Raw genomic sequence first — 24,596 nt, forward strand, 5'->3', positions numbered from 1 at the left:
CACAGCAAGCCCAACAGTCCCTGTGCTTGGTCACCAGAGCCAGGGCAGGACAATAATTAAATCCTGCTGTTTCCACAGAAGTCCAAACTGCTTCTGCAGTCAGAGAGATGGGAGGGATGGGCAGGTGCTTTTCCTGGCTGGTAAAGAAAAAGCCAGACTGATGGATGAAGCTTCCTGGTATCACTGTTTTGGTGCCTATTCAAGGTCTGACAATGTTGGCACTTCCACCTCCTAATTTCAGGCATTATTTCATTCTGCACCAAGGCAGTGAATAAGTAGGACTAGTCCAGCCACTGTTATAAAAAGGATAGCACATTCCCTCTTCAAACTAACAACAAACCATTCACTACTCACAGCTGTTGCTTCCATTATCTGCTAACATGATAATATTAATGATAGTATTTTTCTTATATGGCAAATTTTCTGGTTTTCACTTGCCAGTGGCCAAAAAATACTTTGGCTCTGAGAAGCTGCTTAATTTCTTCCCATGAAGAAGATGATCTTCCCAGAGATGTCTTCTTCAGACCCTTCATCCTTACTTATGAGAGAACAGAATATCAACAATTTACTAGTTAAATGAGATACCCCATTCTCAGACCTGTGCTATAATCACATCACTCTGCTTCTTTTAGCTTGCTGTTTTACATATCCAAAATAATACCCAAAACTGTAATATTTTATCCTCAATACATCCATGAAATAGAGAAGTATTGTTTTTTCAAAGATAAGAAGACTATCTTATCTTGGTAAGACACCAAGACTACACGGATAAATTAATGCATGAAGCAGGACAGGGACCATTCTCTGCTGCTGTGGCCAAGTCTTGTGAAATAGTTCCTACATGTTGTTAAACTCTCTTCTTGCAAAATTTAAAAAAAAAAAATATATATATATATAATTGTCATACTGTCATTTGGGAATCACCCATATTCAAGTAGTACCTGGGAAAATGGGGTTGGTACAGGCAAAAATCATTCCAGAGGTGCAGAGAACTAGTAGGATATAGAGCACCTGTATAAATGACTATTCACCTGGATTTTCACTATAAATCAAGGCAGGCATCAGTATATATGAGTGAAGAGAGATGGAAAGTGACCTGCCTCATCCTAAACCAGGCTATTCCAGAGGGTAATCTCACTGTCTCATTCTGTTGGCTACACATGCAACCTACATAACTAATTTAGACAGCATGTGTAACAGCTGAACAGACTAAATTTAGTGACATGAATAGTCTCTGAACACATAGGAGATGTAGAGCAGTGTCAACCCAAACTTTGTTGTTTATCTGACTAATTAGCCTGAGTCTGAGTACTATACTGCATTTCACCCCAATTAGCTGCAGGAAGCACAATACAAAAACATATACTTGCCTATCAGAGTGCTCAGTCCCCAGCTGTGCTTTGCTGATATCCAGTTCTGACTCTAACTGAGCTGCTCTGTTTCTGAGGTGAGTAAAATCTTGATTCTGCACAGCACTCTGAAGCCCATACACATTAATTAGATAGCATCTGTAATTCTCCAAGCATGCAGCCACATGCAATTATTCAAAATCAAAAGGGCAGCTATATTATGCAAATGAGATTAGGAACATTTTTTTGGAGCAAAATATAAAACTATGAAGAAGAGTTTATTAGGGTTTAACTGAGGAAATCCAAAGGAGGTTCTTGGTATCTTCTGCTATTAATATAGTCAAGGCACATTGGCCATTTGAAAACGCAGCTAGACATAAAACTACCTCTGTTTAAATATGCTTGGAAGTTATGAGAAAAACTGCAATAATCTCCTGGTCATTTACTCACAGATTATTTTCTACTAAAGCAAGCTGTTCCTTGTGAACCTGAATTTCAGAGACTTTCCCTTGGTTTGCTCTCTGTGACTGAAATTCCTTCTCACAATTGGACACAAGAGAAGATTCCAGGTTTTTCATAGATGCTTTTTCATTTCCCAGTTGTTTTCTCAGCAGTTCTGTTTCAGAATGGTTTGATTCACACTTGCTCTGCAGAAAAACAAAGATTTTAATGTTTCAGCAGTATGTCTATCAAGCTTACTGGCATTCTAGTGGGGTAATCTTTAAAAAAACGATAATAATTAAAAGAGGAAGTCTGGGATCAATGACAAAATTCATTTTCACTGCAAGATGGGTGGTTAGTTTTATATTTATATTTTATATTTTCCCAGTCAAAATCTTCTGTGAGATTTATAAAATAATCCAATGTACATACCTTAATATAAATACACTTGATACAAATGAGAAAACACTATGAAATAGACAGATCAATGGATTCTGTAGACAGAATCATTAATGAAGAAGAAGGAAGTTTCACATTTTGTTGAGGCAAGAAGCTATTGATTAACTGTTTGCACACAGGAAATAACATGTGATACTACAAACTGGTACCAGCATCACCAGCAGTGTGAGATTACACTTATTTTACTTACAGGAGCATCAAGAATAAACTGGGAGAAAAGGGAAAATGAATAAAATCAAATCAAAGAGATTAAATATCTATATATCTTTGAGGAACCTAAAAAAGAATACCCAAAAAACCTAGTATATTTTACTGTAGAGGGAACAATGGACATACCTGAGACATAGTTACAAACACACATTAAAAAATAATTCCAGAGGCTGAGAATCAGGAAATCAGTATTGGGTCAGCTATAGAGACAAAGAAAACTGCCTGTTTCAATCTTAGTATAAGTAAACTGGATGGTATTTTCTCTTCATCTTTTCATGTATGCATTATAGTCTGACTAACTGAGTCTGGGGTGCTGCAACACTTTTATCTGTATTTTACTCAAGCCTAGTTTACATTAAGCACAATAATGCTCAGCCAAAGGCCATGGGAAATCTATGAACTGGGACATCTTAACAAACTCTCCACCTCTGCAGCACATTTCTCAGAAATTTCAGAAGATAATCATTTGTGTGTTCAAAGGAGGAAGAACTAAGATCATAGGCCAACAGAAGGGAGGAAAAAAAGAAATAAGAAAGATATAGGCAAGAAAAAAGCATTTGTCACTTATCAAAACAAAAGTCTTTTTTTTTCTTTTTACCAAACTAAACTGAAAGGTTTCTTCATTCTGAAAGATCCCATTTTCTATGTCACTCAAAAATCTACTTCCTTTGCAGAGAAACAGTTTTGATATTCTACATTTGCATTTCAGAAAATAAGAACACTGAAAACTGTAGACAGAAGAAGATACAGGAAAATAAACAGTATTAGAAACATTGAGAGAACAACATTATTCAGAATCAGGTTTAGTTTCCACTTCTGAATATAAATATGTTGAAATCTAATAATGTAGATTTTGTGCTGGAATACTGTGTAAAGCAAGAGCCTTATCTGAAGGTTATACATGGCTAATGAAAGACTACTGGTTGAAGATACAGAAAAATTACTGAAAATTTCCCAACTTCTGACTTTTCTCACACTCTCCAACTGCATTTCTGCAGTTTTCTTTCCTGAAACTGCTGCTGTTCTCCACAGTCCCAGCAATCCCCTTCACAGAAGGATCCAGGGAGGCTTAGCCATATTAGATCTCATAAAGTTTCAGATAAATGTCTTATGCTGGAACTCTTTCATATCAAGAGAATCATAGAGGATTTCACAAGGATACAAAAAACATCAGACACATTTGGCTGGAATGCATAACCAACTGCAAACAGCAGCTTTACCCACTCTGCTTCCAAAAGGCAAAAGGTTTAAAGAGACTGCTGGAAGTCTGTAAAGAACAAGAAATTATCTCAGCTGGAGCAGAGGATGGACAGGTCAGCAATAGCATCATACTGAAAATACCTGAATAATCTGAGTGTGTATGAACAACTTTTCAAAGTTTATCCAAACTGAATTTTAAAAAATGTATCACATAATAATTTTGTAGTTTCTGTAAAAATCAAGGTCAGCAAAAATTGATTTTCAAGGGAAATTAAGAAAATATTAAAAGATATTGGTACTTCCTAAATTAGTCAATCATTTCAAAGTCCACACTTAGTTTCATTGCTAACAAACAGCTTCAGCTATTCTGCTTCCCTAGTGACTAGATGTAAAATCCAAGATCTCTTTCTTGAAAACAACAGTAATTTTTAGCCCTGACTTTTGAGTGTTCATAGTAAAACTCTGCAAAGCAGTGAAGCAGTGTCCCTATCAAAAAGTGTTCAACTCATACCCTTTGAGGAGTAAGCCCCTGAGAAATGCCAAATTAAACATTGAAAAAATTGCAAAAGTGATCATTCATAATCCTAAAGTATATTTCGATTAGTTTAAGTGTAATATTAACATAAACTTATTTTTCTAATATATTTCACATACCCTTTCTACCTTCTCTGCTGTGGAAATTAAATCCGAATTTAATCATTCTTTGATTGCATCTACTTTAATTGCAAAGTTCTGGTGTAGATGTGGCATTTTCAAGTACAGAGACACTCTCCTAATGTATATTTTGAGGCCCTCTGCCCATTTTCACAAAAGAGTTGCTTAAGGCAAAAATAGGAGAATTGTATGCTGCTTCTGTTGTTAAATGATACAACAATGCAATATAAAAGTCTACTAAAAAAATTAATTAAAACAGCTTCCAAAATCCTACAAAATATCTCCATGTAATTGTGGCAAATTTTAAGAGGCTACAGTAATTTATTCTAGAGTAAACTTTAAAGTTATTTCTTTAAATACCTCCTGTATACAAAAATTAGAAGAGTTCTTGCTTCTGACATCAAAATTATCTTCTGGCATTTTAAACTATTCTTAGAATTCTACTCCTTTTGCAGAGTTAATAAGGTTGAAAATTCTGCTATGGACTGCATTTTATTTTCAGATGAGATCCTCTCATTTTAGCAATAAAATCTGGCTTTGTGTGTAGATGATCTGTGGATGCTGAGATTCTGTCAGTCATATTTATACTGCTGTCACCTGTAAATTCAGGCATGACTAAGAGATGAGAGAGTCACATTAAAGTGAAGTCCACAAGGCAGCAGCAGCAGGTCTGACTAAAAGCATTAAGAGTTTCGTACATTTCAAATTAACATAACCTAGATTTTTCCTGTTTGAAAAATGCCTGTACTTTGCCCAGTGACATTCCTGGTCAGCCACTTTCAACTCCTTAAGTTTCAGTGGGTGGCAGAATGAGTGGGGGAGGTTAACAGAGCAAAGTGAGAGGTAAGGCGCTGTGATTTGCTTGAAGGATTTACTAGACATGACATCCAAAGAGATTATTTTATGGGAGCACATCACATTAATTCTAGCTCTGTCTCATCACATAAAAAAAGAGCACAAGGAACACAGAGCACTGCTGAGCACATTAAGATTTTTGAATAAAAACTTCTGTAGATACTTGCCTTGCATGTAACTGTATGAACTGGAATATGACATTTGGAATTGACCCAGTAGGTTGACATAGTGCTCATGAAGAGGCCTATTTATTTCTACACTTAATAGCAGGCATGTGGGAGGGATTAGAATGATAAAATATCTGCTGGTGTCAGGCTTGTTGGACAAACTAGAACCATGTACCAGTTTTATTATATCTTCAAGGAATTCTAAAATCTGCCACACCACCCTCCTGTGCTGTTTTGCTACTGCTGTGTTCTCATCCACTTTATGCACAGCAACAGTTTATTTCCTCTAGAGTATCTAATATTCTTGAGTAGCCTTCTGTGGGATTCACATTCTCTGAACCTGAGAAACAGAGAAAAGAATGATCAAAACAATTCCTATCTCATTTACTGCTCCTGTATTGTTCACAAGTGGAATGCATTGTGGAAGATTGCTTACCTGAAGGGAATTGATGATTGGATTCTGGTGTGAGTGTTTTGATTCACTGACCAACTGAACCTGTGTGTGTTGGGACTGTCAGCTGACAGTCACAAGATGCTGTGCAGTAGAGTGCAGTTGAGTGCTTGGCAGATTCAGTTTAGATGGAATGCAATATAATACAGAATAAGATAGTATAATAAATTAATTAATTAGCCTGCTGATAAGATTGAGTCCTCTTCATCATTCCTCCAGGATGCTGGACAAAAATTATCACCGATAGCCCTCAGCAGCTTATGTGATGTTCAGTAAGCACAGATGATCTGCAACAAAAACTGGAGAGCCCCCAAACCATGTTTATATGCTCACAATGTATTTCCAAAGCCAAGCTATGAATTTTTCTTAAAATTCTTCAGATCTTCAAGTGGGAAGAGGCTCTTTGGGACATCTAAAGCAGTGGAAAGAAGGCTAAGGAGCTCAAAGCCAAAAGAGCAGGGACAGGAACGTGACAGATGACAAAGTACTTCATATGATTCAGGTATGCTGAGTGGAGTTGTGTATGACTTTATGCCTTCAGTGATTCCAAACCACAAGAGCATTTAATTTTTTTATTTTCCTTGAATTTTTTTTATATTTTTTTTTCCCAAATGTGACTAGTTGAATTCTAATCATATAATTATATAAAGTAAAATGCATACATTCATGGTGGAAAACCTCCCTGAAATAGAAGTGGCATTAAACATAATTTTTAAATATTACCAGACCATTTCAAAGGTGAACTATGGAAAGAATGATTTCAACTCACTTGCTCCATCTGTGTTTCAAGGGACTCTATTTTCCCTTTCCAACTGTGGCTCTCAGACTGCACTGATCACTGCCAGTCTAACAGGAAAAGCCTGTTTCTGCTTCATGGCATTTTGCTTCCCAAATTTCTCCTTGATCACAGGCTTTGTGATAAGAGCTCACAGTTCTCTCTCCAAACACATAAAGCTTATTTATTTAATAATTTACAGTAAGCTCCAAAAAATAGGGATATTTATAGACCTACAGATATGGTATTGGATATACTCTTTCCACTGAAAATTCTGCCATTTGGTGAAAATATTGAGAGACTCCTCATAAACCAGAGTTTTGTCCAAGATGAGCACATTTTAATGATGAATAGACATCTGTTAAGAATGGTTAGGTTAACATTAGACATACAAGGTATAGCAATATACTGCAGTAATATTTTTTATTATTTTATAGGATTAAAATAAAGAGTTCCAAGTTCATCTATCATTTCCTGTCTGATTTTTTAAGCTCAATACACACACACGTGTGTGTGCTTTATAAATATATATATATATATATATATATATATATATGTATAAAATCACAATGAAATATTCTACATCAATTTTGCACCGCAAAAGCAATAATGAAAATGTGTCCAAACTACTAAAACCAAATTAAGGGAATGCAAATGAGTTTTGGTTTGGAAGCTAATTCTTCTATAGAGATATCTAAAAATTTAATTTTTTGGTAAAAACAGTTTTAATTTGTATACTCATTTTAGACTTCAGCACATGCTTCATCCTGAAAATATCTCTGTTTGAACTCTGGGCTTTCAACTTCATATTATCAAGCTCAGTTTGGTACTTTGCTAGTTTTTTATATAGTACCTATGAAGAAAAGTTTTTTCCATAAGTATTAGGTATACTGCTTGTACCTTAAAAAATAATAATTAGTGTGTATCTAAGGTCTGTGGCTTTATTAACTGGTGTTTAAAGGCTATATGAAATGTAAATTATGTGTATTTTTATAAACCAAATTTTTCATTTGTGAAAAATATTTTTTACTTATAAATAATGCTAAATCTTCTTATAAAGAAGAAAAATGTCTGTAAAGGAATGTAACAGTTGAAAATAAAAAAAAAGATGGTTTATTTAGCATCTAGATTGTCATTAAAAAAACAGCCTGTCCCATTTAACAAGTAGAGCTCAATCAATTCCATTTCTTTTTACATTACAGTTTTTTAAAAGCCTATATTTTTAAAAGTAGAAGACAGATAAAAATTAAGTAATTTAATTATTATGTAATTGCTGACACAGTAATTAATCAAGTGGTTATCTCCCAATCAGGAGAAATAAAGCCACAAGTATTGGGAGAACAGACACAGAACTTCTGAGAACTATTGCTTGAAAAAGTGAACAGAAGAAGGGAAAAGAGCTGCAGAAAGGCTGTCTTCAACTGCACAGTTCAGAAATTTCTTCCGTGCAAAATTGCTAGGAGAATTCAGCTGTAAGAACTGGGGGAAGGTGTGGTAGTGTGGGGAAGGCCCTATGGAGAAACTCCCATTCCTGTTGCAAAAATGCTGTGAGTTACTGAGAAAGGTGTTCTGGAAACTTTCCAGTAAACCCCAGCAAAGAATAATACTTTAAATGTTGGAGTATCACTTCAATTAATGGAAGGGCCTGGAGGAATCAATACATATTCCAGAGGCAATTCTACTAAAAAGTACTTCATCCTATGATACCAAGATTTTTTTGTTTCCCACTGCTTCAACAGGTATCCAAGTATTGCAAAGAAAACCGTGAACCTTTCAGGAGTAGCTGGGAGCACAGGAAGCTGCATTTTGTACCAGCTGACATCATCCTTATAAAGTGTGATTCCAAGAGAAGGTGAAGTTGTCATTCCCTGATGAACCTTTGGCAGTCAAACCCACTACCAACCTCACCTTTTCCAGGAGGGCACTTAAGACAAAAAATTAGTATGTTTGGGAGAAAAGTTATTTAGAATGCAAGTGGTCTCACCTAAACTTTGGTCTCACCTAAGAATTAAACACTTGATCTAAATCCATTAGCTATACTACCTCTATAATGAAGGGAGAGAGGTAAAATTAATCACTTTAAAAACTGGGGTGGGATATCCTGGAGGACTTTTCTTCACTTAAAAGTGACCCTTAATGACTTAGAAGTTCTATACACCTGACATCAGGTACAGGTAATTTGCTCCTTTAAAACTGAGTAGCATTTCTAGAGGAAGAGAAAGTCAAGTGAGCAGTAGAGCAAGTGCACAGATCAAGTACCAAAAACCCAAATGAAGGCAAGAAGCTGAAGAAAAAGAAGAAAACTCAAATCACCTAGAGAAGTAATGAACTCCTACAGGTATTAAGATACATTTCTTGCTGCCTGGAAAACACATCAGTGCAGGAGTATTGTGTGTGCATGAGATGACACTAGAAATATTTTAACTACTTTCACCAGGAACTGCACAGAGATAAATAACACAGTAGATAATGTAAGGCTGTATTATAAACCACTATTTCAAGTATCTTCTATCCAAAAGTAACTCTTGAAGAAACATAAATACGTGTTGTCACTGAAACTTACACTTGCCAGAGCTCTGTCACACAATTTTAAAATGCAAAAAGCTTTCAATAATGAAAGAAAACAAGAGTTTTGCATTCAAAATGTTAAAACTTTCAGTGTATATTTATTTATTTGCATTCAATGCCTTTTCTTTCAACCCATAAAATAATGACTGTAGAATATGAAAATTAGCCTATTGAATTTTATTATAAAAATTGGATCTGTCACTCGCCAGTTTTTTAATCTAAATGCATCATTTTCTCTTGGCTAAGTTGCATTTCAATTTTTTTCTTCACAAGGCTTCACTGAATCTCTGAAACACTAAGTTCTGTCTTTTCATTCAATAAACTGGAAAAGCAGAAGCATTAAACAGGAGAATTCAGACGCTGATGTACTATTTTTTTTCTTTTAGAAAAGTCACTAAAATTGCAAAAGATAGGAAAAAATTGTGATTTTTCTGTCTATTTCAGACTGTTTGGAATATTTTATTAATGTTAAGTTTAATCTCAGTGTATTAAATTGTGTAAGTGAATAATTGTCTAAAGGATTACAGAAAATTAAGAAGAATTCGTTGCAACAGGTGATTATAAGAAAGTCACAAAAATAATTAAAATAGAAACCATCCCCTGAGACATCTATTTGAATGCCTGACCTGTTTCAAGTTATAACCAAGTGATCTGTTCAAAGGTAGTAATAGTCATGATTCTCGCACTGTTCAACAAACTGAAAAGAATCATCAGTTTGGTTTGGGGATGTAAAGAAAGAGATCTTTCAGTAGCAGCACCTAGTTTTCAACAATTCAACAGTGTTCAGAAATCTGACAATTTATTATAAAGCAGCACTCACTGACATATTTTTTATTCCCTAAAGAGTTTGATCGAGTCTAGGCCCACTATGATTCTGAACGTGACTGGGAGCTCCAGTTGAGCAGCAGACAATAAGCCCTACACAATGATTCAGTTTTACTTCCTCTCATGAAAAGGCTGCAAGAGTAAGAAATGGCTCTTTAAAACTAACAACACATTTGCTAGTTTATGCATGTTTACCTATTTTTATTTTTTTTAAATTTAAAAATTAAAACAAAATTATTCATATGATAGTTACCAAAACCCATCAATCCTCATAGTTTCTAATAGAAAGCTCCTAACCCTAAATTAAATTAATCTTACTTTTTCACTGAAGATGGTTTCCACCATATCATGATATCAATAAGACAAGAACATTTACATATAAATAAGCAATAAAGAAAACAATTTCATTCCAAAATGAATGATGGCTCATAAGCAGCTTTCATAAATTTCTTTGCCTTATAAAAGTTACAGAAACCAGTGAACATAGGTGTGGCAGCAGCTCTCTGGCTACAGAGAGCAGCACACAAGTTTCCCAAGCCTTTCTGGGAAAGGCTGTGAAAAGATCAAAGAATGAGAAACAATTTTTACCTTCCCTTGCTGCACCTGTTGTGAACACGTGGAATGTGTTATGGAGATTTGTTTATCAAAGGGTGGTTTCTTAATAAGCCAATGGTGATGGTGTTTAGATTGGAGGACCAATTAGGTCCAGGTGTATTGTAAATGTCTATAAAAGCAATGGGTTTTTAACATAAATAGAATAATAAAGAAATTGATCAGCCTTCTGAGAATCATGGAGTCAATGCAAATTATTACCGGTCAGGGGCCTACTGTGGCAAGACATAGGCTGGTGTTACTAGTCAAATTAATGCAATTACATACTTTTACTTACCTAAGAGAAGCATATTCAGCTTCCTGTCAACTCACTCAGTTTCAGAATCCAGTACTTTTCTTGTCAATCTTTTCATCTCAGTTTCCAGAGAATCAATGGTGTCTTTCATCAGTGCCACTTTAGACATCTGTTCTAACTGTTCACTATCTAACTACAAATATAATCAAACAGTAACAGCTGGCGAAAATAAAAAGAGCTGATTTATAGAATTTATTTCAATTTTTACTGGTTTTAGCACAAATCTTTTGCTGAAGAAGAAATGTCCAAGTATCTCATTTACTCAACAATCAGTTTACTGAAAATAGTTGGCAAACACCTGAAATGCGACTTTCACATCCTTTGAAGGTAAATTGATTTCCCATCTTTTAGATCTCTGGAAGTATTTTCATTTATTCATATACATTTTTGGTTGGTAACAATGCTCAAGGGCAAAAATGTTTGCCATTGATCAACATTAAAAGTTTTCAGTGCAAATTAACATGAAAGGAAACATTATGAGTGTATGAAGGGAGAAATCATGGTTTGGGACACAACATGACCAATAATGGCTTTAGGTCTCTATAAAGTTACATGCTTATGTCAATAACCAGGTAGAGAAATCACTGTAAAACACTTGCATGAAGCACCATGTAACCACCATGTAAACCATCAGTTACCACCATAAGGCCTTCAGGTCTGTAGCTAAAACAAAGAACAGATCCAAAGCCTCCTTCACAGACTCCAACAAAGCCAGTTTGAAACCTTCAGTCTAAAGAAACCTCTATGTTTTTATTAAAATGCTTACACTTAACATTATTGGATTCAATTCAAAGGATTGTCCTTTCTAAATTATTTGAAACACATATTTTAAAGTACAAAAATTCTCACCTCATCGCTCTCTTCCTTTACCAATTTTTTCAGTACTAATTTCTGTGTTACTACAATCAAAGGTCAGGCCTCTAAAGAGCAAGTCTGTAAGCCTCTGCTATACAGTAGCTTCTTCAGTACTAGTGCCATAAATTTCATGTTGATGTATTGCTCTCAAAGGCTACCAAAAGAACTGGAGAAAAAAGATGATGTACCTAAAACAGGGCTCCCAATATCACTACACGTCACATGTAGGCGTGTGATTAAAGTTAATTTACTACTCAGAGCTATTTCAGCCTACAGTGTATTCTTCATATCAGATGCACTCTATTTAATATTATAAACTGTGGTATTATATTTATAAGCTTGGCAGGATTTTAGAAGGCTGAGGTGAAAAAAGAAGATAAACCAGAATTTATAACCATAAGATCTAGAAGAAAGATATACTGCAGAAATCAATGTTAATTTATTTAAAAATCAAGTTCTACCAAGACTGTAAGTAAATTTAGGATTTATATTCATTATATTAATGTTTCCATTTTCTCTTTTAGTGCCATTTGTTAGCTAACAATTGCACACACAAGTAACTTAACCCCTATTAAATCCGACTTGCCAGAAGAGTGCAATTACATTTAGCTTTGAAGCATCAGGTCTTAGTAATGCACAGTCATAAGATAATTCACATTTAAATAGACTCCAGGTCTCTAGTCTGAACCCCTGCTCAAAGTAGAGCCAGCTCTGAGGTCAGGCTGCTCAGCACTGTGTCCAGTCCACTGTTGAAAATCTCCAAGGCTGGGGACTGCTCAACTGCCCTCATGAGAAGCAAGTATCTCCTTGTATTCAGCCTGAACCCTCCTGGCTTCAGTGGATGCCCATTGTTGCTCATCTTTCCACCAAGCACTGCAGTAAAAAGCCTGTTTATGACTTCTTGATGTCATACCTACTGGCAGGTAGGACTTATGTCCCTCTTAAGCCCCTTCTACTCCAGGTGAAACAAGCCAATCCTCACCTGGATATGATCACTGTGGGTAAATCTGACAAAGCTTGGTACAGGCTTAAAATCACAGAATCACAGAATGGTTTTAGTTGGAAAGGACTTTAAAGACCATCTTGTTCCGCACCCCCTGCAATGGGCAGGGACACCTTCCATCCCATCAGGTTGCTGAGTGCTCCATCCAGACTGGTCTTGAACACTTCCAGGGATGGGGCATCCACAACTTCTCTGGGCAACCTGCTCCTCACCACCCTCACAGTCAAAAATTTCTAACTTGTATCTAATCTAAACCTGTTGTCTTCCAGTTTAAAACCATCCCCCTAGCCCTGTCACTACATGTTCTTGTGAAAACCCCTCCCCAGCTCTCTTGCTGGTCCCCTTTAGGTACAGGAAGGTGCCAAAAGATGTCCCTGAAGTCTTCCCTTCTCCAGGCTGCACAACCCCAACTCTCTCAGCCTGTCTTTGTAGGAGAGGTGCTCCAGCCCACTCTGATCACCTTGTTACCATTATATTGGAGACCCCAGAGCTGGACACAGCTCTCCAGGTGGTGCCTTTCCAGAGCACAGTAGAGGGAAAAGAGTCTTGGTAAATAACATCCACTGCTCTCAGCCTGTTTCCTGACAGCAGTCTGGCTGGTGCTGCAGGATTAACCAATAACATCATCTGTATTATATTTACCATAAATATATATTCCATAAATACATATTTACCATAAATATATATTCCATAAATAATTCTTTTCCCTTACATTGTGAATAGTAGTTTAAAGCTCTTCAATTCTCTGTTCCAAATGAGCCCTTTCATTAAAAGGAGTTTCTTGGGAAATCTTTATCAAATAATAGCAGCAACAAAATCCCTTATAAAACAAGTCTCAACTCACCACAGACTTGTAAAGCAATTAATTTTCAGAACCAGAAGAGAAATCCTGAGCAACTTTAATTACACTGCTAGGTAGTTTTCATGTTTAAAAAACCTGTGGGGTGGGGCTGAGGTGGGATGGGACAGACTCAAACCTGTAACTGCTCCCTGAGGCTATCATGTTCTGTAGGCATCCTTTGGCAATCTGACAGGGCTGTATTCCTTTCTGGCTCCATGTGTCTTAATACAGCTTGAGCTGTCACAGGAGTGATGCTTTTAGGAGTCCTGGGGGATTTTGTAACTTCCTGACAAAGCTGGGAAATCTCCTCCTGTGCCTGTTTCTGAAATCAGTAGAATAACAGAAACAGGAATAGATAATCAATATATTACTGGGTCCTGTGGCTGGCTAGAGCATCCCAGAACTGTGTAATATCGAAGATGAAGAAAACATTTGTGCACAGATTCTTTGATTCAGGAAAGCATTTTTAACTCAAGACAGCACTTAAAAACTTGTATGGAACTGACAGATTCAAATCACAGAATTTCCATAACTTTTAAAAAAATATTTTTTAAACAAATACTTAGCATTCTTTCTTTTTTTCTTTCATATGAAGACAAAAATATATTTTTTTTGCACATTACCTTGTTATTTCAATGAATCACACAAATATAAATAAAACGATCTGTTCATAAACACTGAGAATTTTGTCTCTCTCAGCTGTTAAAACTTTAGCTACCATGAATTTCTGCCATGACATTCATTTATTTTCCATGTTGACTCAAGTTTTTCACATTCTCTCAATATTTTCAAGACTTCTGGATCAGAAACCACTCCTTTAAAGAATATGGTGATATAGTGTTAAAGCAGAGAAACAAAACTTGAAACACTTTCTTATTATATCTGGTTAGAAAACTTCTATTATTGGCCCATTCCCATTTTACACGTCCTTCTGTTCACAATCAACTAGTTTTTCTTCCTGGTAGTTGCAGCTTTAGTAGTTTAACATGAGATATATTCTAAAAAATATATTCTTCATCTTCCAGAGTGACTTCCCAAGCTCAGCCTGGATGGATGATTTTTTTTATGCTGCACAAGTAGAGATATACTTAGGACTTGAGAATGTGTTTCCTAATGCCTACAACAAATTCTCAGTCTCACATTTATGGCAGTCTCTGTCCTTTTCCAGTGACTAAATAAAGGCATCATGCCTCAAGATGGTATCCTTGCTTTATTTCATATTCTCTTTGTGACATAACCTGCATTAGCATCAATGAGAGAGTGCATGCATAGAAATAACACTTTTGTAATTATTGATACTTCAATGTAAAATGGATAAATATGCTCTTTAAAATGAAGATGAAGCATATATCTAATTAAAATAAATATCCATATAATACTTTAAAGTAACTTTTGAATGTCTGTATTTTTCTTTCTTTGTTATATTGCAAATATGCCTGAATGTCCTTCTAATACGTATCTAACAGGAAAGAAAGGGACATAAAAGCAAAATGTTAATTAATTTGAAATATATCTGTTCAAAACCAAGGGTAGATTTCTACTGGAATATCTAATGAATTTTTAAATATGATCGAAAGTAGGCCACCATGTTTGTTTAAGGTCCATGAAAGGTGAATTTCTGCAATGGAAATAAAGTAATGTGCAAGTAAGTATTGCTGAAATCCAGGAAGTCATGTAAGAGCCTAAGACAGATTCTGAAGATCAACTGCAATTCAGAAATCCAAAATTGCACATCAAATCCCATTTGTTTAAGAGCAAACTAATGTAATTTTGAGTCAGTACAAAGAGTAATTTCTAGAAAGTGATTCCTACAATCGATTTTGGCATTCATACTAAATAATCACATCCTAGGAGTACCTCTGATGATAAAGACAGCCTAGATATCTATTACAGTCATCATCACTGCTGACATATCATGTAGATTAGGTGAATCCCATCCTAATATACTGTTCTCTCTGAAAGAGTCACTCAGGTTCTGCAGTTATGTGCATTTCCCTAGTCCTAGGGAAGGGAACAGATCACAGCAATCAGCAATTGGCACCTTCAGTACCTCACTGAGCATCGAGGACTCAAATTTACACACAGAGTTTACACACAGTATTTGCTCACTCACAACACTACCTTTACCAACTAGTGAAAGAGCACTTTTTGGAAAACATTATAATATTTATATATCCTAAAATATACACTTACACTACACTTGCCATTTAGTGGTAAGAATTTACTGCTGTGACACATTTCACCACTGATTTGAAAAGAAATATGGAAGATCCAGGGAAACACAGGCCAGTAACTCTTGCCTTGGTACCTGTCAAGATCATGGAGCAGGTCCACCTGGACACGTGGAAAATAAGGAGGTAATTTGTTGTGTTGTTGTGAGGGTCCCCAGGAAGACGTGAGAGATGAGAATTTGACTCCATGTTCTCAGAAGGCTGGATATGGTATGATATGATATGATATTATTCTAAAACTATACTAAAGAAAGAGAGGATACATCAGAAAGCTAGAAAGGAATGATCATAAAAACCCATGACTGACCACAGAGTCTGACACAGCTGGACTGGGATTGGTCATTAATTAAAAACAATTCACATGAGACCAAAGATGCACCTGTTGGTAAGCAACCTCCAGACCACATTCCAAGCAATCAGATAATTATTGCTTTCATTCTTTTCTGAGGCTTCTCAGGAGAAAAATCCTGGCAAAGGGATTTTTCATAAAATATCACAGTGACAGTAATTGGTGGCAGACAACAGGATTTCACCATGGCAAATCATGCCTGACAAATTTGGTGGCCTTCTACAAGGGGGTTACAGCAGTGGTGTAAATAAGCGGTGAGGAAAAAGCAACTGCTATCATCTACCTGGGCTTGTGCAAGGCATTTGACACTGTCCTGCACAATGTCCTTGTCTCTAATCAGGAGAGACATGGAATTCACAGATGGACCATTCTGTGCATAAAGAATTAGATGGATGGCTGCACTCAAACTGGCCAATGACTCAATGTCCAGGTGGAGACCAGTGATGCTCTTCAGGGGCTGATATTGGGCTGGTGCTGTTTAACATCTGTCAGTGATATGGACACAAGCTGGGAGGAGCATGCATGGAGAGCAGCAGTGGGGAGAAGAACCTAGAGGTGCTGGCGGACAAGAAGTCCAACATGAGCTGGCAATGTGGCCTTGCAGACCAGAAGGCCAACCACACCCCGGGCTGCAGCAAAAGAGGCATGCCCAGCAGAGTGAAGGAGGTGATGCTCCCTCTCTACTCTGCCCTCATGAGACCCCACCTGGAGTGCTGCAGCCAGCTCTGGAGCCCCCAGCTCAAGAAAGACACTGATCTGTTGGGGTAAGTCCTCAGGAGGGCTGTGGTGGCGTTTGCAGGGGTCCCAGGACAAGGGAAGAGATCTTGACTCCATGCTTCAGAAGGCTGATTTGTATTGTTTTATGATATATATTATAATAAAAGAAAATTATATACTAAAACTATATTAAAGATTAGAAGAAAGGATTTCATCAGAAGGCTAGCAAGGAAGGGAATGGAATGATAATAAAATCTTGTGACTGACCAGAGTCCCAACACAGCTGGACCTGTGACTGGTCATCAAGTAGAAACAATTCACATGGACCAATCAAAGATGCACCTGTTGCATTCCACAGCAGCAGATTATTGTTTTTCTTTTTCTCTGAGGCTTCTCAGCTTCTCAGGAGAAAAAATCCTGAAAATATGTCTGTGACAGTGGGCCACTAAGCTGATCAGAGGGCTGGAGCATCTCTCCTCTGAAGATGGGCTGAGAGAGCTGGGATTGTTCAGCCTGGAAAAAGAAGGCTCCAGGGAGACTCCAGTACCTAAATGGAGATTAAAGAAGGCTGGAGAGGGACTTTTCACAAGGGAAAGTAGTGATAGGACAAGGGGGAATGACCTTAACCTGAAGGAGGTTCTTCTTTGGAGGGTGATGAGGAAGAGATCACCTAAAAAGGCTATGGAGTCTCCACATCTGAAGGTATTCAAAATTAGGCTGGATGGAGCTCTGAGCAACCTGGTCTAGTGAAAGGTGTCCCTGTCAATGAAAGGGGAGTTGGAACTAGGTGGTCTTAAAGGTCCCTTCCAACACAAACTATTCTATGACTCTGATTTCCTTGAGACAGGAGCTCTATAGGACAGAAACCAAGCAGCTGTGATTGACACACTGACTTCTGGCTCACTACCAGCACAACAGCTTACCCAAACAGCTTTCCAGTAAGCATGACATCTCTGCACTTTTATTTTCTTTACTCTTGCTTTCCAAGATGATCATATTGTTTCTACAGGTGTATATGACTGAAATTCTATAGGCAAAACAAAATGAGAGGTTAGAAATATTCCTAAAAATAATTTTTGAAAAGATGGATTGTAAAATCTTGTACAAAACTATCAGTAAACCCCTTTTCCCATTAATGCTGATATAAATATTTATGACCATTGCATTCATAGAAATTTTAATTATTTCTCTACTTGATTTCATCCTGGGAGGTTTTTGAATAAATCTTATCTATGAAAATTCAACCTTCTCTATCAGGTTTATGATGTAGAGCACAGTTTCTCAATAAACATTACCAAAGTTAAGGAAAGGTGCTCATATTTATTTCTGATTTTAAGTACAAATGAATACTGAGTGACTGGTTCCTGCTACATCTTTTTGAAGAGCTTTTCTGTTGGAGTTAAGCCAAGCTTCTCCTCAAGTGACACAACACTTTTTCCACATCTTGACAGATAAAAAGATGATTTCCTCAAATAATAATTAAAATTCTTCATAGTTATTTGGGGATGGAAACAGGAGGATGGATCATAAATTGGCACACTCAGACACATGCAATACCACCATTCACTGTTGCTTTGAGTGAAATTCTTTCAAAGAATTTCTTTAAAGCACCTTTAACCCAAAGCTCCTGGGCCCACACATGGAGCATGTGATTAATGCAAAAGCCTCACAAGAGGCAGGGAAAGGCAGCATGAGCAATGCTTACAGGTCACAGGATTTCAGAGACAAAGCCAAGCAGCCAAGTCTTGTCAGTCCCAGCCCCAGGAGAGAGATGGGTATTCTGAAACTGCCACAGCTGATCAGGCGGGACTGACAGTGAACTCAGGGAGCTCAGCTGAACACCTCCACTCTAATTAGGTTCATCTCTTCCAGAAACTAATATCCAAGGAGACACTTGCACAGATGAAAACTTCAGCAATTGCCACACAATCTCTCAGGCCTGACAAGAACAAAGCAAGTGTTAGATAAGACTGACTTAATCTTGTGAAAATAGCTTCCTTTAATTAAACCTTATCTTCTATCCAAAACCCATCTAATTAATGTATCTATCTGTAAGACTATGTGCCAGTTGTATCACCCAGAATAAATATTATTCTTTGCACTATACTTGTTCCTTGACAGTGTCAAACATTAGCTTCACACGTATGATAAGCACCAGTCTGAACTCAATCCTGATTTTTAATGCCAGGATAATATATTACTGGTTTACAAACAACATGAAGTTAAAACATCAGAGTATTACAAGGCTAATTAAGCTTTTCTTTATCCCACCAACAAAATAATTTCAGAGAAATTACTTCTTATGTTTCCTTATATCCCAAGATAGGAGTTCTTATTTACAGTACCTCTGGCTGCACATATCTTCTTGGAATAGCACAGACAGGGAGAAGCAGACTGGTGCCTTCAAAGAAACTGATGCAAAAAGGGTAAAGAGGCCATGTGAACCCTGTGACTCCTATTGCCTGCTCATGGCAAGGATACAAACAGCCCTTGTAAGAGGCTGCTTTAGGTAGTTCCAAAGTCAAGCAGAGAAACCAGACAAAATGTCCTCTCTTTCCTGCTGGCCACTAGCACAGGTTTTATATTCTGGAGACAGTGCAGGGTGAGTTACGGGGTTCTTTGGCAAGCAGCCACTATTAAGCACTCATGGATACAGCTCGCCTTTTCAGACATCAGGAGTGAGAAACACCTCTGAAATAAAATCCCCACCTAAAGCCAGAAAAGAAATTGGAAGATTTTAATTTCCAGACACAGAGCTAGAGAAACAAGTATTTTTCTTTTCCCTTTCCCCATCCTAGATTTCTTGTAAATCTTACTTTCAAATTTTGGCACGGTGGAAGTGGAGGCTCTGTATTATCACATTTATCTCCAAAAGAGATGTGAAAATGGCATCTTATGTTTTCACAACTTTAACAAAATTATTCCTAATGAAAATTCATTTTAGGATTTATTCAATTTATTTTTAATTGAATTTATTCTGGTATGTCTAAGGTATCCTCTAAGGGACATAGGGTGAATTATTTTTCATATCTTAATGCTGGTTAACGTTGTGCAGAGCAGTTGCATTGCTTTTTGAATATCAAACAATGCTTCATTGATCAAAAAAGAAATTAAATTCCTATACAGGATTGTTTTCAAAAGTGAAAATAATATTTGGTGTATTTTACAGATATGTGATTTATACAATAGTAGTTGGGACTTAAAAAAACTTAAATGCCCAATTCAGAAGAGATAAATAAATCATGGTGTGCATTTACAAATTCATACTTTTTGCTGATTGTCAGAATATTTCTATATTCTGACAATATAAATAAATCATGGTGTGCATTTACAAATTCATACTTTTTGCTTATTCTAAGAATATTTCTATCTTGCTGGATTTGTCTTCAACAATAGGAAGGCATTTATTGTTGCATGTGTATTTCATCCTTCAGCTTATCAGAAAGTGACCCATGACATTTTTATCTGTCCACCCAGTATTCTGTTCACTTTACGTTTTTTAGAAAATTATAGTTCTAATTGTGAAAACAGTTTTTGAGTAGAAAAACATAGAAAACATTGCAACATCTCTTGGTAGGTTTTTAGGGACACCCTGTGGCAAAATGACACACTGCAAACGTTCAAGAATCAAGTGCCAAAATGGAGACAAGTGGTCCCACATTTTTGGGTGTTTTAGTAACATCAGTTGTCTCACAAGACATTTCCATACTTCTGACCAGTGCTAGAATGCACAGCTTTGTGTTTGCATTTTGTCAACTGCCTTCAACATTGATTTCCAGCACATTTTTATGGACAAACTCCACATGCTTTTTAACTTTTTTAACCTGTGCATTACAGAATAGCTCACCCCACTGAAAAATGATTACCAGTCTAATTCAGCAAAAAGCTCTGTCCATTTAAAATTGCTTTAAAAAATTCTCTTTTTTTTTTAATGTGGCAGTACAACTTTAAAGGTACTGGCACACACATCTCATCAAGCTCCTTTTAGAGTCTGTTTCTCTCACTAATCACCACCAGCACACATGTTGTGATGGTTTCTTACTTGCCCTATTACACCCACACAGTTCTTTTAAGGCAGAATGGAAGACAAAGGTATGTAATGTACCTTTTAGAAATACACATCCATGAACAAGAGAAATACAGCACATATTTGCCCATAGGGATACTACTGTGCATAAAAAACTTCACCTAGCACTGAACATTCTCCCACGGTGTAAGCTTAAGCACAGACAATAGCTTCTGATGAAGAATTATAGCTAAGGTCTGGCAGACTTTAAGAATGACTTAAATGCAAATCTCAAGACAATCTGCTGCAGGCAATACGTCTAGTCTTTGATCACTTTCCAGCTTGTTAATGAATTATACTATTGACATTTTGCTTCTGTATCTTCATGACCACCACAGAGAGTATATTTCACAAGTCTCTGCAATTGCAGTAACTGTCTCCTTGTGAACTCATAAAAGCTTCTAGCATCCAGAATATCCTGCAGAGAGGAACTGCCCATCTGGGTCTTGCAAGAAAAATAATCCATTTTATGCATTGTACACTGGCCTCTTGTTGCCCTGTAAATATTGTGGGAAATGCCCAAAAGTATCTGAAGCAAAGGTGTGAAGAGGATGAAGTCCGGCTCTTCTTGGAGGCGCGAAACAATAGGATGAGAAACAACAGCCAGAAATTGCTGCATAGGAAGCTCTACCTGAACATGAGGAAGACCTATCCTGCGCAGGTGACCGAGCACTGGAACAGGTTTCGCAGAGAGGGTGTGAAGTTTCCCTTACTGGGAATATTCAAGAACTGTCTGGACACAATCCTGTGCCATGTGCTCTGCGATGACCCTGCTTGAGCGGGAGGCTGGACCACATGTCCCGCTGTGGTCCCTTCCAACCCGACCGGCTCGGTGATTCTGTGATCTGGTCATTCCCGCTCTCCCCAGCTCCATCCCCCGCCCGGTGCCGTGGCTGCGCTGTGACAGGCGGGACCCCGGCGCTCACCGAGCACCAGGCCGCGCTCGCAGCCGGCCCTCAGCCCTCACCGCCGCAGCCCCCGGCTCTCCCCGGCCACCGCCACCGCCCCCAGCCCTCCCCGGCGCACGGCAGGCGCAGCGCCCGCCCCCAGCACCTCTCACCCGGGAAGCGGAAGGCGCTCACGGTGCCGCCGGTTCCAAGGAGTCCCCGGGAGCACGGACGGGCGCTGGAGCCGCTCCGCTCCCCGCCGTGAGTAGCGCAGGGCGCCCGGCGGGGCTGTACGGGCGGAGACGCGGCGTCCGGGGCTGAGGGCACGCTGCGCCGGTAACCCCGTGGAAAAGAAGGCAGAAAACCTTAACAAAGCTGGACTACGCAAAGTGAAATCGAATTAGCAAGGCTGCGTTGAGTGAGGAGATAATATACATTACATTCCGCTTTTTCCTTTGGTCTTTCAGGCACCAGGGAGTGCGAGGAGCAGCTGCTGTGACACCCCCGATGTCCTGCGAGGCTCCCGCCGGGTGTGAGCGGCATCAGCGGGGGAGCGCCGTGCCTGGGAGCTGGCGTGCTGCTGTGGGCAGAGCATGAGTGTCTCATGCCCGCCACCCGCCTTTCAGCTCTGTCACAGGAGGCGGCTGCGCTCCTGCCGCATTCAGCATTAGCAGAGCAGGCATTCCTTCTGTGCACTGTGCAGTTATTAAAAACATGGTGCTCCAGTCGGTAAAGAACTGCCTTTGGCTGCCCTGCGTCCTCAGGACTCCAAAAGCTTGCTTCTGGAGCACAGCTGGTGGTGGCCTCATTATCCAGTCTGTTTCTAATGATGTTTACCAAAATCTAGCCGTGGAAGATTGGATCCATGACCACATGGATTTAGAGAAGCAACAGGTCCTTTTCCTTTGGAGAAATTCCCCTGCCGTGGTAATAGGCAGACATCAGAATCCCTGGCAGGAATGCAACCTCAGGCTGTTGAGGCAAAAAAATATAAAACTAGCCAGGAGAAGAAGTGGAGGAGGAACAGTTTACCATGACTTAGGCAATATCAATTTGACTTTCTTTACAACCAGAAAAAAATATGAACGAATGGAAAACCTGAAGCTTGTTGTGAAGGCTCTGAAAGCCTTGCGACCCCAGTTAGATGTACATGTCACTGACAGGTATGACATCTTGCTAGATAGGCAATATAAAATCTCAGGCACTGCTGCTAAGCTGGGAAGGACAAGTGCTTATCACCACTGTACCTTACTCTGTAATGCAGATAAGTTTGTTTTATCTTCTGTGCTAAAAAGTCCTTTTAAAGGATTAAAGAGCAATGCCACTCCTAGTGTGCCTGCCTTGGTGAAAAATCTCTTTGAAGAGGTTCCTAGTTTAACTTCTGAGATGCTCCTGGATGCCATTGCTAAAGAATATGCTATGCAGCACCAGATAGATCACCATATCACCTTAATAAATCCAGCTGATGAGATTCTGCTTCCTGGAATTAGTGACAAAACTAAAGAACTACAAACCTGGGAATGGGTGTATGGAAAGACACCAAAGTTCAGCATCAGCACATGTCTTAACATGGTCTATAAAGATTCTGTTCTTGACGTTAAAGTAAATATGGATGTAAAGCATGGAAGGATTGAAGTCTGTAACATTGATCTGCCAGAGCAGTGGCTGCCACCAGGACTGTACAGTGAACTGGTCAAGAGTCTTACTGGCAGTAAGTTTTGCCCAAACGAAATCACTGCACTAGTGACAACGTTACTAAGAGTGTGTCCACAAGATGATGAGTTGCACAGCAGGTGGAGTCTACTGTGTGAGAATATGATAAGATTAATGTGACTTGCATTTTGAAAATATAAGTTAAATTTCTGCTGCTTTTTTATTTAATGTATTGAAAACAAAACTAAAACAATCACTAGTAAGAGAAAAATTCAGCTTGTAGAAAACAAACTGTTCAATCTTGTGCTTTTATTTAATATTACAATTAAATTTCACACTGCATGCACCTGATGTTCCTAAACTGTAGGATTGAAACCACTGCTGACAAGACATGGTTGCTGCTTGAACCAGGGAAAATGGTGGGGACATCCCAAACTGGCCGTGTAGCAGAGAAGGTACAAATGGCTGACACAGATGGAATGGGTAGGTGTAAAACTGGTGTTGTGCTGCTGCACTGGATGCCCCAGGCTGCATCCTGCTCCTTGTGGACAGTAGCCCAAAGGCTGTGTCACAGCCCCTGAGGTGTGTGGAGAGGGATGTTCCCTGGTTTCTGATTCAGAGTCCCTTCTTGCAGAGTGCTGTGCCTCTGCTGTACAAGCACTGCAGTGAGGTCAGCTCACTGCTGGGTAGGTGCAGCCTGGGTCAGGGCTTTTGTCCATGCACATGTAAGAGCAGGGGAAAATAGCAAGTTCAGTGTGGGGGTTTGTGTGATGTGGACAGAAGAGGCTAACTGGGAGGCCACACGTGCCTCCTCTGTTCCTGTGCCTGGCACAACGCTGGGAGTCCCTGCTGCCATGGGTACTGCTATCAAAGCTAAACATTTGAAAATGCAAATACAGATCTAGGAGAGTTTCCTTATGTTACCACCTAGCAGATTTTCCCATAAAAGGCAACAATGTGACAGTTTTATTGTTAAATAATAGCTCTATATATAGTAAAATTATGGAAAAAAGGCTCAAGATGTATTTCACTGTTGTTGAAGAAGAAGCGTAATGCAATTTTGATTAGGTCAGAACAGATACCTGAAGGGAGGCTGTGGCCAGGTGAGGTTCAGGCTCTTCTCCCAGGTAACC

General features: G+C 38.4%; 2 protein-coding genes across 2 annotated transcripts; one reads left to right on the top strand and one right to left on the bottom strand.

The window, feature by feature from the left end:
- Positions 1–474: 474 nt before the first annotated feature.
- On the bottom strand, positions 475–15,622 carry TSGA10 (testis specific 10). Its single transcript, XM_058825602.1, is given in 15 exon segments — positions 475–538; positions 1,371–1,475; positions 1,800–2,002; positions 6,556–6,623; positions 6,626–6,724; positions 7,300–7,414; positions 9,352–9,451; positions 10,844–10,877; positions 10,880–10,994; positions 13,432–13,509; positions 13,697–13,876; positions 14,222–14,277; positions 14,280–14,372; positions 14,635–14,764; positions 15,611–15,622. Coding segments are annotated over 15 exon segments (1,452 nt in total).
- Positions 15,623–22,380: 6,758 nt separating this feature from the next.
- LIPT1 (lipoyltransferase 1) lies at positions 22,381–23,733 on the top strand. Its single transcript, XM_058800357.1, has one exon. The coding sequence runs from the start codon at positions 22,525–22,527 to the stop codon at positions 23,641–23,643; it is 1,119 nt and encodes a 372-aa protein (XP_058656340.1). The 5' UTR covers positions 22,381–22,524; the 3' UTR covers positions 23,644–23,733.
- Positions 23,734–24,596: the final 863 nt, after the last annotated feature.

The sequence above is a fragment of the Ammospiza caudacuta genome, chromosome 2 (genome assembly GCF_027887145.1).
Source record: "Ammospiza caudacuta isolate bAmmCau1 chromosome 2, bAmmCau1.pri, whole genome shotgun sequence".
Lineage (NCBI taxonomy): Eukaryota > Metazoa > Chordata > Aves > Passeriformes > Passerellidae > Ammospiza > Ammospiza caudacuta.

Excerpts from the sequence above, each read along its gene's own strand:
- LIPT1 (XM_058800357.1), top strand. The coding sequence starts at position 22,525 with ATGGTGCTCCAGTCGGTAAAGAACTGCCTTTGGCTGCCCTGCGTCCTC.